The 13,998-nt window shown below is 37.7% G+C and overlaps 2 protein-coding genes across 4 annotated transcripts in view; both read left to right on the top strand.

Annotated features, from left to right (window-relative positions):
- LOC125036641 (uncharacterized threonine-rich GPI-anchored glycoprotein PJ4664.02-like) overlaps positions 1 to 11,823 on the top strand; it is a 29,649-nt gene extending 17,826 nt beyond the window's left edge. For 2 of the 3 annotated variants that reach the window (XM_047629424.1, XM_047629416.1), the window contains exons 25-43: positions 759 to 898; positions 1,051 to 1,231; positions 2,638 to 3,186; positions 3,311 to 3,503; positions 3,674 to 3,785; positions 4,032 to 4,170; positions 4,408 to 4,544; positions 4,712 to 5,423; positions 5,556 to 5,748; positions 5,874 to 5,985; positions 6,071 to 6,215; positions 7,562 to 7,701; positions 7,855 to 8,035; positions 9,231 to 9,779; positions 9,904 to 10,096; positions 10,267 to 10,378; positions 10,623 to 10,761; positions 11,029 to 11,165; positions 11,334 to 11,823. In XM_047629424.1, coding sequence (XP_047485380.1) covers positions 759 to 898; positions 1,051 to 1,231; positions 2,638 to 3,186; positions 3,311 to 3,503; positions 3,674 to 3,785; positions 4,032 to 4,170; positions 4,408 to 4,544; positions 4,712 to 5,423; positions 5,556 to 5,748; positions 5,874 to 5,985; positions 6,071 to 6,215; positions 7,562 to 7,701; positions 7,855 to 8,035; positions 9,231 to 9,779; positions 9,904 to 10,096; positions 10,267 to 10,378; positions 10,623 to 10,761; positions 11,029 to 11,165; positions 11,334 to 11,624 — 4,355 coding nt within the window. In that variant the 3' untranslated portion in view covers positions 11,625 to 11,823. The remainder of the gene's footprint in view (positions 1 to 758; positions 899 to 1,050; positions 1,232 to 2,637; positions 3,187 to 3,310; positions 3,504 to 3,673; positions 3,786 to 4,031; positions 4,171 to 4,407; positions 4,545 to 4,711; positions 5,424 to 5,555; positions 5,749 to 5,873; positions 5,986 to 6,070; positions 6,216 to 7,561; positions 7,702 to 7,854; positions 8,036 to 9,230; positions 9,780 to 9,903; positions 10,097 to 10,266; positions 10,379 to 10,622; positions 10,762 to 11,028; positions 11,166 to 11,333) is intronic. The other variant, XM_047629433.1, reaches the window with a different exon arrangement.
- Positions 11,584 to 13,634, top strand: LOC125036656 (mucin-2-like). The gene has a single exon (XM_047629447.1). The coding sequence runs from the start codon at positions 11,584 to 11,586 to the stop codon at positions 12,964 to 12,966; it is 1,383 nt and encodes a 460-aa protein (XP_047485403.1). The 3' UTR covers positions 12,967 to 13,634.
- Positions 13,635 to 13,998: the final 364 nt, after the last annotated feature.

Genomic DNA, 13,998 nt, shown 5'->3' with positions numbered 1-13,998 from the left:
GTGTACTTCAATATACATGTATATATATATATATATGTGTGTGTGTGTGTGTGTGTACATATGATATATGTATGTGTGTATGTATATATATACATATATATGTGACGCGCACACACACACACACTCATACACACACACACTCATACACACACACACATACACACACATACATATATATGTGTGTGTATACATATATATATGTGTGTATACATATATATGTGTGCGCGCGCGCACACGCACACGCGCACACACACACACGCACACGCACGCGCACGCACACACACACAAACATATATATACATATATATAAATCTATTATATATATACATAATTGATTTAGCAATTCATACCATTAGTCAGATGGGCTGAGGTATATTTATGAAAGATGGAATATCGATAAATAACAACCCTCCCTGGCCAGGACTAGAAGCTTGGTCACTCCAGGTGACCTACATATATGCATATATGTATAGATATACATATATGTATATATGCATATTCGTATGCATGTATGTATGCATGTATGCATTTATGCATATATGTATACATGTAGAAATTTATATAAATATATATATTTTTTTTTTTTTTTTTTTTTCAAATCTTAAAACTTAATATGTCATTATACCCTCCGATGATATCATGTTCTGTAGTGGCCATCAAAGTGTCAGGTGTTTCGGGATGTTACAAGGAAGGCCTTATATACATACATACAAATATATGTATATAGATATTAACATTTGTTATCGGCTATAAAACAGAGGGTCCTCAATCGAGTACTCTGCTAGAAGTCGAGTTGGACGTCATCACCATAGCCGAGTGCCAAACGAAGCTTGTGACCTTGCCACCTAACCCCGAAAATGTCCTTTGTGCTCTAACCTCGTTTAAGGACACCTGCAAGGTAATGTTTGGTGTGGATTTCACGTCATTATAAGTTATGGATTAACCATACATCCCATTAAATTTCACAGGTTATTTACTTGTGTATTTTTCTTCTCAATGTATTATTTCTTTAACTTGAAATAAAATTAATTAACATCATAATATTTTAAGGGTGACAGCGGTGGTCCTCTAGTCGCCCAGCTTTGTAATGGCAGATGGGCTGTGGTGGGTATTGTTAGCTTTGGGATCGGGTGTGCTTTGCCCGAGAACCCTGGAGTCTACACCAGAGTGAGCGCTTACGCAGATTGGATTTCTAATACCACTAGTGGAATTGCTTGCAACTCTACTATTAGTAAGTAAAAACATGTATGTATGTTCTTACACACGCACGCACACACACGCAATTGTCTGTTTGCGTAGGTAGGTATGTGTACATATATGTATATAGGTCGGCATGTATATTTTAATACATGTATTAAAATACATGTATTTTATAATATCTGTTGGAAGCCGAGTGTAGGTAGAAGTAATGAAGTGTTGGTTGTATTTTTCTTTTCCTTTCATTCAAACCCTGTACAAAAGGAGGTTTGATCATTTTTAGTGTTAATATCTACTAACACTGCATTATACCTTGGTCGTCAGAAAACAAGTTTTAGGTAATTGTTTTCTTTGGCTCGTTCATGTTCTCATACATTTGTTACCCCAATACCTGCTAAATATTTGATTTAAGCTCTCCTCTAAATTGGCCTATAAGCAGAGAGAAGGTGCGAATATCATTTTGACAAAGGGTTTCATGGCATTTTAGATAAAGTACATGTTCAAATGAGCAGCTACAGGTCAAGAACACGGGGAAAGAATGTGCAAACAACAAATTTTCTGGTGAGCCGCCACCTCTGACTTTAACTTCACTTGTCCAAATTATAACATGTTTCATCGGTACCGACGAAGCTGGAGATATTAAATGAAACAAGTAACTTGACTCTGGAAGCTATTAAAAAGTCAATTATCTTTTTTGTGCTTGTGGTAACTCTTTCCTAATTTTGCAAGCACAAACATAGTATATTTCTCCTTATCATAGATTCTGCAGGATGTCATAATGATAACCCATGTGCACAAACATAAGATTTAACTTCTTTGGCCGCTATGCAAGAGAGGCTATGGTAGATGCAACTTATACAAGTGAAGCTTTACCAATATCTTGCCGATTGATTGGCCGTTGTTTCCCGCCTGTAATATCTCCTATGGAAATAGTACCGCTTAGTCGCCTGTTGGCAATCCCACCGCCACGGTAAGCACCGAGTGTCAGAGAACAAAATGAGACAGCCATAAAAAGCTGACACAGGCCGGGCCATATATGGAAGGCCAAGGCGAAGCTAGAACTTCGCAAATCTCAATCGCGTCGCACCGCTTTGCTAAAGTTTGCTTTCCAACGCCCGAGTTGTAATGCAGTGTTATTAATTCTTACCACAACTGGTTACCAAACTTCCTTTAATGCAGGATCAAAATTAATTAAAGACAGTCCCTAGACGCCAGCACTCTGCAGAACCCCCTCTTCCTCCTACCCGTACTAGGGTTCGCCGTGCAAAAAGGGAAGAGACAGTGGCTACCAGTAGCTAGATGGTTTTGTCCACAGCTGTGTGTGTGTGTGTGTGTGTGTGTGTCTGAAGACTATTAGCAACGTCGTATTCATGCGGAAAGAGCAGGAATATATATATGAGGAATATCAGTGAAATAAGTTAATTAGAAATTCTTCTTTAGATCTTGTAAGTCTGGCGAACACACTGAATATGCAAAGATCAACTATAAATGACTTAGACAACGAAGTTGTATTGGGCAAGCAGAAAATTGAATCCCTCCAAAGTATACTGAATGTTGATAATGGTGGGCGCCGACGACGCAGGAATCTTGATCTCCTTCAGGAACAGAGAAACGCATTTACAAGAGCAGCTCAAGCCATCAGTAACAGAAACGTTCACTTGATGGTCTCACTGAAAACCGACCTAGTACAGTTCAGAGGACGGCTTTCAGCATTCATTATAGAGGTTGCAATGAACAGAACTGGACTCGATGTACCAGCAATTCTAGCCATGGCAGAAGAGGCGATAAATATGGCAAACAATGTAAGCGCCGTAGGTAAGTTGGAAATTGCTGATATTGAGAGTGAATATCAGAATATTACCCTTCAAGTGGAGGACAGTGGTGGCAGCATTCCAGCCCTGCAACCACTAGAACCTAAACCAACAGCCACTGTCTCGGTTTCACCAGAAGCGACTACTACACCATGCAACATCAGGAGACCCTATTGTGGTTAGTTTACTTTATTTCATTCTTCTTTCTATGAAGACTTTTAGAGTTTACTAAAGTGAAATAGTAGAGTTCAGTTAACTGTTCAGTCCATGCTTAATAAAGCGAATATTTCTTCCGTCGGTAGATGATTGTGGAATTGCATCAGTTCATGTCAACAATATGAGGATTGTCAATGGCACCAAGGCATCTGTGGGGGAATACCCATATCAAGTGGCATTATTAAGCACTATACAGGATAAATCATATCTGTGTAGTGGCACCATCATCAAGGACAGCTGTATTCTCACAGCTGCTCATTGCCTTTACGATAAAAATAAGTAAGTTTCATAAGGATAAGTCATAGCATTGAGTAAGATCTATAAGGCAATAAACAGGAGAGAACAAAATAATTATGACAGTTTTGAAGAAAACAGAGAATAACTATTGCATTAGTATTGGTAATGCTTGTCATAATCCTTCTAATAAGCTGATTCCACAACTCAAACAGGAACCGGGCTACAAGAGTAGAAGTGCGTTATGGGTCGATATTATTGCAAAACCAAACTTCCGTCATAGCATCGAGATACATCGAACACCCTGGATATACAAGAACCACACTGGTAATTTAGCACTGTTGGGATGAAAATAAATATATGGAACATCGATCTCTTTAGATCTACAAGACTGCTTACTTCCAGTAGGAATAATAGCATGGGTCAATTTAGCTTGTCATTTTATGTAGACATTAGGATACCTAAATGCACAATGCTGCCAGAAAGCATAATGTTGCTATCAGAAGTATTACATAATATATATATATATACAGGTAAAACTTTATTTTATACCTTTATTTCTTACATATTTAGGCCAACGATATTGCTGTGGTGGAGCTCCCTAAGCCGCTTGTTTTCAGTAACACAGTTCGGCCCATTTGTCTGGGACTAGAAGAAGACAATCCCTTTGGTGGAAAGGCTGTGGCCACTGGATGGGGTGACATTATTTTCAGTGAGTATAGAGAAAAATGAGATACATAGGTAAAGGCATAACCTGTACACACACAAAGGTTTTTACGTTACACATGATGTATAGTATGTGATATGAAATGTATACGTGTCTGTCAAAACACGCCTAGTTTGTATATTGAGTGCGAAAATCAGTGAAGAAATGTTTGTGTTATTGCGTAAGATCCTCGTTCGTGATACTACTTTATTTCTGTAACAGCACTTGGTTTCTTTTCATCAGATGGTTCTGGGTCGAATACCCTGCTGGAAGTTGCATTAGACGTTATTACAATGGACGACTGTGAAAAGAATACGTCATTACCGCCAGACAGTACTAAGGTCTTGTGTACTCGTACACCTTCTAAAGCCCCTTGCCATGTAAGAAAACGTTTTGTTTGCACGGGGCTTAGGAGTTTTTTGGTGTTATTGTTAACTAATATCAATGTACCTTATAATTTTTAACATTTTATATTTTTGTATTATTCTTACAGTGATCGCAGGTATTGCCACATTTCATACATTTTGCATCGTTACCTTCTCCACAGGGTGACAGTGGTGGTCCCCTTGTTGTACAGCTGTGTAACGGTCGTTTTGCTCAAGTCGGTATAATCAGCTATAGTGACTCGAACTGTGTTATGGTCGACAAACCAACAGTATATACAAGGGTGTCCGCTTACTTAGACTGGATCTCCAACGTCACAGGTGGCATCACCTGCACTTGTAAAATCAGCGGAACAGAGACCCAAACTACACTAACAACAACACAAGTCTATTCAACAATGACTGCTTCGGCTGCTCCTGTAGCAACAGCCACTCCGTCAGCAGTGACGGCTGCTCCTGTAGCAACAGCCACTCCGTCAGTAGTGACGGTTGCTCCTGTAGCAACAGCCACTCCGTCAGCAGTGACGACTGCTCCTGTAGCAACAGCTACTTCGTCAGCAGTGACGGGTGCTCCTGCAACAACAGCTGGTTTACCGATAACAACTGTTACTCCAGAAATTACAGCATCAGTGATAACTAATGATTCACCAGCAACAACAGCGTCAACAAGTGCTTCACTGGTAACAATTGCTTCAATACTAGCAACAGCATCTGTCACACCAGTGACAGCAGCAGTCACAGCAGTAACGACACCTTTACTTGTAACAACAATAAGTTCAATAATAACAACAGCACCAATTACAACTATAGTTGCATCGCAAACAGCAGTTACTTCTACAGTAACTACAAATTGCAGCCTCTCCAGACTCTACTGCGGTCAGTTTCTTTTAGTGTTGAAGGTACATGCGGCACATCTAATAGCACTAAATTGCAAAAAATAGTATAAATGTAAAAGCATATTCATCTTGTATTTGCAGCAGACTATACGTATCGTTTGTCTGTCAACAGACGGGTGTGGAATAGCACCCATCAGTAGTGCCAGCACGAGAATTGTCAATGGTACTGCAGCATCAATAGGGGAATACCCGTATCAAGTAGCAGTGCTGAGCACTATACAGAATTCACAGTATCTGTGTGGTGGTGCAATTATAAAGGAGAGATGGATTCTCACAGCTGCACATTGTTTTTACGATCGTTCTGGGTAAATATACAGCTATAGACTATTTTGGCGATGGACGGACTGTTTTGTGTGTGTTTGTTAAGCTTTAAGATATGTGACAACAATTTAAGTTACCTTCCCTTCGCGACATTTTTTTCTGCCAACAGCAATAAGGCTACAGGTGTCGAAGTACGTTACGGTTCGATAGATATCAACGGCGGTACTTCCGTGACTGCATCGAGATTCATCGATCACCCTCAGTATAACAGAACCACACAGGTGAGTGTTATCGTAATCTTGAAACGAAGACATCAGCGTCAATGCAAAAATCACGCAGATCGAATCCGTTTTGTAATCGTTCCAGGCCAACGACATTGGTGTAGTGGAGCTTCCTCATCCCCTGAATTACCAAGGAGCCGCCAACATTCAGCCGATCTGTTTGGGTCAGGAAGAAGATATTCCTTTCGGAGGGAAAGCAATAGCGACGGGATGGGGATCAACCTCCTTTCGTTAGTACAACAAATTTTACATGTTATGCTGCCTAATAACCTTTAGAACCAGGTAAAGGCACACTCAAAAACACGCAATATATATGTATATATATATATATATATATATATATATATATGTGTGTGTGGGTGTGTGTGTATTTGTGTGTACATATGTATATGCGTGTGTATGTGTGAATATGTATGTATATAAACACAAATATACATAATCACACATATTGATAGACATATATATGTTTGTATATTCTTGTGTTCAAATATATATACATGTGTTTTATTATACATATATTTTCATATATATATATATGTGTGTGTGTGTGTGTGTGTGTGTAAATGTATAAATATATGTATTTATACATATATAGATATCGATATATACATATATTTTTTACATAATTAATCTATCAATATATGTGCATAAGTAAATGTACATGCATATATAGATAGATTTGTACACACACACAAACACACACACATACACACACATATATTCAGAGAAATAAAGAGAGAGATTGAGTGACAGATATATATATATATATATATATATATATACAGATATATATTATATGTGTGTGTATGCCAATATACATGTATATGAGTGTGTGTGTGTGTGTGTGTGTGTGTACATATGATATATGTATGTGCATGTATATATATATATATATACATATAGATGTGTGCGCACACACACACACACACATATATATATATATATATATATATATATATATATATATATATATATATGTATATATGTGTGTGTGTGTATACATATATATATGTGTATACATATATGTGTGCGCGCAGGCGCACACGCACACACACGCACACACACACACACAAACATATAAATATATATATACATATATATATATAAATCAATTATATATATATATATATTGGTTTAGCAATTCATACCATTAGTCAGATGGGCTGAGGTATATTTATGAAAGATGGAATATCGATAAATAACAACCCTCCCTTGCCAGGACTAGAAGCTTGGTCACTCCAGGTGACCTACGTATATGCATATATGTTAAAATATACATATATGTATAAATCCATATTCGTATGCATGTATGTATGTATGTATGTATGCATTTATGTATACTTATACATGTGTGTATATATGTATATATATTCATATATATATATTTTTTTTTTTTTTTTTTTTTTTTTTTTTTTTTTCAAATCTTAATATGTCATTACACCCTCCGATGATATCATGTTCTGTAGTGGCCATCAAAGTGTCAGGTGTTTCGGGATGTTACAAGGAAGGCCTTATATACATACATACATATATATGTATATAGATATTAACATTTGTGTTATCGGCTTTAAAATAGAGGGTCCTCAATCGAGTACTCTGCTAGAAGTCGAGTTGGACGTCATCACCATAGCCGAGTGCCAGACGAAGCTTGTGACCTTGCCACCTAACCCCGAAAATGTCCTTTGTGCTCTTACCTTATTTAAGGACACCTGTCAGGTAATGTTTGATGTGGATTTCACATCATTATAAGTTATGGATTAACCATACAACTCAATAAATTTCACGGGTTATTTACTTGTGTATTGTTCTTCTCAATATATTATTTCTTTAACTTGAAATAATATTTATTAACATAATTATATTTTCAAGGGTGACAGCGGTGGTCCTCTAGTCGCCCAGCTTTGTAATGGCAGATGGGCTGTGGTGGGTATTGTTAGCTTTGGGATCGGGTGTGCTTTGCCCGAGAGCCCTGGAGTCTACACCAGAGTGAGCGCTTACGCAGATTGGATTTCTAATACCACTGGTGGAATTGTTTGCAACTCTACTATAAGTAAGTATAAACATGTATGTATGTTCTTACACACGCACGCACACACACGCAATTGTCTGTTTGCGTAGGTAGGTATGTGTACATATATGTATATAGGTCGGCATGCATATTTTAATACATGTATTAAAATACATGTATTTTATAATATCTGTTGGAAGCCGAGTGCAGGTAGAAGTAATGGAGTGATGGTTGTATTTTTCTTTTCCTTTCATTCAAACCCTGTACAAAAGTAGGCTTGATCATTTTTAGTGTTAATATCTACTAACACTGCATTATACCTTGGTCGTCAGAAAACATATTTTAGGTAATTGTTTTCATTTGCTCGTTCATGTTCTCATACATTTGTTGCCCCAATACCAGCTAAATATTTTATTTAAGCTGTCTTCTAAATTGGCCTATAAGCAGCGAGAAGGTGCGAATATCATTCTGACAAAGGATTTCATGGCATTTTAAGAAAAGGCTTGTGAAGAGTGCATGTTCAGATGAGCAGCTAAAGGTCAAGAACACGGGGAAAGAATGTGCAAACAACAAATATTCTGGGGAGTCGCCACCTCTGACTTTAACTTAACTTGTCCAAACTATAACTAACATGTTTCATCGGCACCGACGAAGCTGGAGATATTAAATGAAACAAGTAACTTGACTCTTGAAGCTATTAAAAAGTCCATTATCTATTTATCTGCTTGTGGTAACTCTTTCCTAATTCTGCAAGCACAAACATAGTATATTTCCCCTTATCATAGATTCTGCAGGATGTCATAATGATAACCCATGTGCACAAACATAAGATTTAACTTCTTTGGGCGCTATGCAAGTGAGGCTATGGTAGATGCAACTTATACAAGTGAAGCTTTACCAATATCTTGCCGATAGATTGGCCGTTGTTTCCTGCCTGTGATATCTCCTATGGAAATAGTACCGCTTAGTCGCCTGTTGGCAATCCTACCGCCACGGTAAGCACCGAGTGTAAAAAACAAAATGAGACAGCAATAAAAAAAACCTAGTAGCTAGACGGTTTTGTCCTCAGCTGTGTGTGTGTGTGTGTGTGTGTGTGTGTGTGTGTGTGTGTGTGTGTGTGTGTGTGTGTGTGTGTGTGTGAGACTATTAGCAACGTCGTATTCATGCGGAAATAGCAGGAATATATATATGAATGAGGAATATCAGTGAAATAATTTAATTAGATATTCTTCTTAAGATCTTTTAAGTCTGGCGAACACACTGAATATGCAAAGAACAACTATAAATGACTTAGACAACGAAGTTGTATTGGGCAAGCAGAAAATTGAATCCCTCCAAAGTATACTGAATGTTGATTATGGTGGGCGCCGACGACGCAGAAATCTTGATCTCCTTCAGGAACAGAGAAACGCATTTACAAGAGCAACTCAAGCCATCAGTAACAGAAACGTTTTCTTGATGGTCTCACTGAAAACCGACCTAGTACAGCTCAGAGGACGGCTTTCAGCATTCATCGTACAGGTTGCAATGAACACAATTGGACTCGATGTACCAGCAATTGTAGCCATGGCAGAAGAGGCGATAAATATGGCAAACAATGTAAGCGCCGTAGGTAAGTTGGAAATTGCTGATATTGAGAGTGAATATCAGAATATTACCCTTCAAGTGGAGGACAGTGGTGGCAACATTCCCGCCCTACAACCACTAGAACCTAAACCAACAGCCACTGTCTCGGTTTCACCAGAAGCGACTACTACACCATGCAACATCAGGAGACCCTATTGTGGTTGGTTTACTTTATTTCATTCTTCTTTTTATGAAGACTTTTAGAGTTTACTAAAGTGAAATAATAGAGTTCAGTTAACTGTTCAGTCCATGCTTAATAAAGCGAATATTTCTTCCGTCGGTAGATGATTGTGGAATTGCATCAGTTCATGTCAACAAAATGAGGATTGTCAATGGCACTAAGGCATCTGTGGGGGAATACCCATATCAAGTGGCATTATTAAGCACTATACAGGGTAAATCATATCTGTGTAGTGGCACCATCATCAAGGACAGCTGTATCCTCACAGCTGCTCATTGCCTTTACGATAAAAATAAGTAAGTTTCATAAGGATAAGTCATAGCATTGAGTAAGATCTATAAGGCAATAAACAGGAGAGAACAAAATAATTATGACAGTTTTGAAGAAAACAGAGAATAACTATAGCATTAGTATTGGTAATGCTTGTCATAATCCTTTAAATAAGCTGATTCCACAAATCAAACAGGAACCGGGCTACAAGAGTAGAAGTGCGTTATGGGTCGATATTATTGCAAAACCAAACTTCCGTCATAGCATCGAGATACATCGAACACCCTGGATATACGAGAACCACACTGGTAATTTAGTACTGTTGGGATGAAAAAAAATATATGGAATATCGATCTCTTTAGATCTACAAGACTGCTTGCTTCCAGTAGGAATAATAGCATGGGTCAATTTAGCTTGTCATTTTATGTAGATATTAGGATACCTAAATGCGCAATGCTGCCAGAAAGCATAATGTTGCTATCAGAAGTATTACATAATATATATATATACAGGTAAAACTTTATTTTATACCTTTATTTCTTACATTTTTAGGCCAACGATATTGCTGTAGTGGAGCTCCCTGAACCACTTGTTTTCAGTAACACCGTTCGGCCCATTTGTCTGGGACTAGAAGAAGACAATCCCTTTGGTGGAAAGGCTGTGGCCACTGGATGGGGTGACATTATTTTCAGTGAGTATGGAGAACAATGAGATACATAGGTAAAGGCCTAACCTGTACACACACAAAGGTTTTTACGTTACACATGATGTATAGTATGTGATATGAAATGTATACGTGTCTGTCAAAACACGCCTAGTTTGTATATTGTGTGCGTAAATCAGTGAAGAAATGTTTGTGTTTTTGCGTAAGATCCTCTATTTGTATACTAAAAGATACATATATAATGAGTTCGTGATACTTACCACTCTGTAAGAGCCCTTGGTTTCTTTTCATCAGATGGTTCTGGATCGAATACCCTGCTGGAAGTTGTGTTAGACGTTATTACAATGGACGACTGTGAAAAGAATACGTCATTACCGCCAGACAGTACTAAGGTCTTGTGTACTCGTACACCTTCTAAGGCCCCTTGCCATGTAAGAAAACGTTTTGTTTGCACGGGGCTTAGGAGTTTTTTGGTGTTATTGTTAAATAATATCAATGTACCTTATAATTTTTAACATTTTATATTTTTGTAATATTCTTCTCAGTGATCGCAGGTATTGCCACATTTCATACATTTTGCATCGTTACCTTCTCCACAGGGTGACAGTGGTGGTCCCCTTGTTGTACAGCTGTGTAACGGTCGTTTTGCTCAAGTCGGTATAATCAGCTATAGTAACTCGAACTGTGCTATGCTCGACAAACCAACAGTGTATACAAGGGTGTCCGCTTACTTAGACTGGATCTCCAACGTCACAGGTGGCATCACCTGCACTTGTAAATTCAGCGGAACAGAGACCCAAACTACACTAACAACAACACAAGTCTATTCAACAGTAACCTACAACACCAATGAATTCAACCAAGACCACAACACCAATCAATTCAACTGAGACCACAACACCAATCAATTCAACAGAGACCACAACACCAATCAATTCAACTGAGACCACAACACCAATCAATTTAACAGAGACCACAACACCAATCAATTCAACAGAGACCACATCACCAATCAATTCAACAGAGACTACAACACCAATCAACTCAACAGAGACTACAACACCAATCAATTCAACTGAGACTGCAACACCAATCAATACAACTGAGACTACAACACCAATCAATTCAACAGAGACTACAACACCAATCAACTCAACAGAGACTACAACACCAATCAATTCAACTGAGACTACAACACCAATCAACTCAACAGAGACTACAACACCAATCAACTCAACAGAGACTACAACACCAATCAATTCAACAGAGACTACAACACCAATCAATTCAACAGAGACTACAACACCAATTAATTCAACTGAGACTAAAACACCAATCAATTCAACAGAGACTACAACGCCAATCAATTCAACTGAGACTTCAATACCAATTAACTCAACAGAGACTACAACACCAATCAATTCAACAGAGACTACAACACCAATTAATTCAACTGAGACTACAACACCAATTAATTCAACAGAGACTACAACACCAATCAATTCAACAGAGACTACAACACCAATCAACTCAACAGAGACTACAATACCAATCAATTCAACAGAGACTGCAACACCAATCAATTCAACTGAGACCACAACACCAATCAATTCAACTGAGACCACAACACCAATCAACTCAACAGAGACCACAACACCAATCAATTCAACTGAGACCACAACACCAATCAATTCAACAGAGACTACAACACCAATCAACTCAACAGAGACTACAACACCAATCAATTCAACTGAGACTACAACACCAATCAATTCAACTGAGACTGCAACACCAATCAATACAACTGAGACTACAACACCAATCAATTCAACAGAGACTACAACACCAATCAACTTAACAGAGACTACAACACCAATCAACTCAACAGAGACTACAACACCAATCAATTCAACTGAGACCACAACACCAATCAATTCAACTGAAACCACAACACCAATCAACTCAACAGAGACCACAACACCAATCAATTCAACTGAGACCACAACATCAATCAATTCAACTGAGACCACAACACCAATCAAAACAGAGACCACAACAACAATCAATTCAACAGAGACCACAACACCAATGAATTCAACTGAGACCACAGCACCAATCAATTCAACTGAGACCACAACACCAATCAATTCAACTGAGACCACAACACCAATCAGTTCAACAGAGACCACAACACCAATCAATTCAACTGAGACCACAACACCAACATCCTGAGAGACCATGAATTTTCTCTCTCTCTCTCTCTCTCTCTCTCTCTCTCTCTCTCTCTCTCTCTCTCTCTCTCTCTCTCTCTTAAATGACTTGGGGTTTGAATTTGCTTATATATGCATTATAACTGAATATATATAAATACAAAATTTTGATTATATATGTTGCAAGTTCCTCTATGCGTGCATTATTTTTTATGCCATATTAAATTTGATATTGCATTATAAATGAAAGTGATAGTTTACCTTACAAACACTTTGTCACGAACACAAACAAAAGATTTTTAGAACTAAAGACACACACACACACACACACACACATATACACACACATACACATATATATATATATATATATATATATATATATATATATATATACATTCATTAATGTATTTGTTTATAGGTGTTTCCTTCAACAATTATCAAAGAAACATTATCATTACATAATCGTGTGTTTATTGGGACTGTCTCTAGAAGAGTTGCCAACCATAGATGGGACACTGACAGGTGCTCCAATCTGGGTCGAAGTGTAAAGTACTGAAACACTAGAGAATAAATAATGGGTTTTACTCTGCTAGTGGCAATAACATATGCCTTTATAGGTGGGTTTATTTGTTCATTGGTTTAATTATAAAAATCATTTTGTTTGAAATAAATTCGATTTGGACATTTCATCTGTTTCTTATTCTCTGAACCTGTTTTAAGCATTAATCTGGCGTATCAAGTAACAGTTCTCTATGCAATACTACAACATACTGCATAAATATTTATTCAAAGAAAAATTATATGAATACGAATGATGTGCATATGAATATCGTTTAAAATATTCACTTTCTTTTTATTATTATAGCATAATCACCCAAATTGTTATTATTAGTATCATTATTAATATTATTTATTTTACTATCATGTGTGTGTGTGTGTGTGTGTGTATGTGTGAGTGTCTATGTGTGTGTGTGTGTGTGTGTTTATATATATATCCCCTTCACGCCGGGTCACGCCTATTCCCGTACTCCGCTCGAACCCGTCCCGCCGG

This window comes from Penaeus chinensis, chromosome 2, assembly GCF_019202785.1.
Source record: "Penaeus chinensis breed Huanghai No. 1 chromosome 2, ASM1920278v2, whole genome shotgun sequence".
In the NCBI taxonomy this organism is placed as follows: domain Eukaryota; kingdom Metazoa; phylum Arthropoda; class Malacostraca; order Decapoda; family Penaeidae; genus Penaeus; species Penaeus chinensis.
The sequence above is the reverse complement of the archived record's forward strand: the minus strand, read 5'-3'. Positions and strand labels throughout refer to the sequence as shown.

What these genes read in the sequence shown, in the direction of transcription:
- LOC125036656 (XM_047629447.1), top strand. Translation starts at nt 11,584, where the DNA reads ATGAATTCAACCAAGACCACAACACCAATCAATTCAACTGAGACCACA.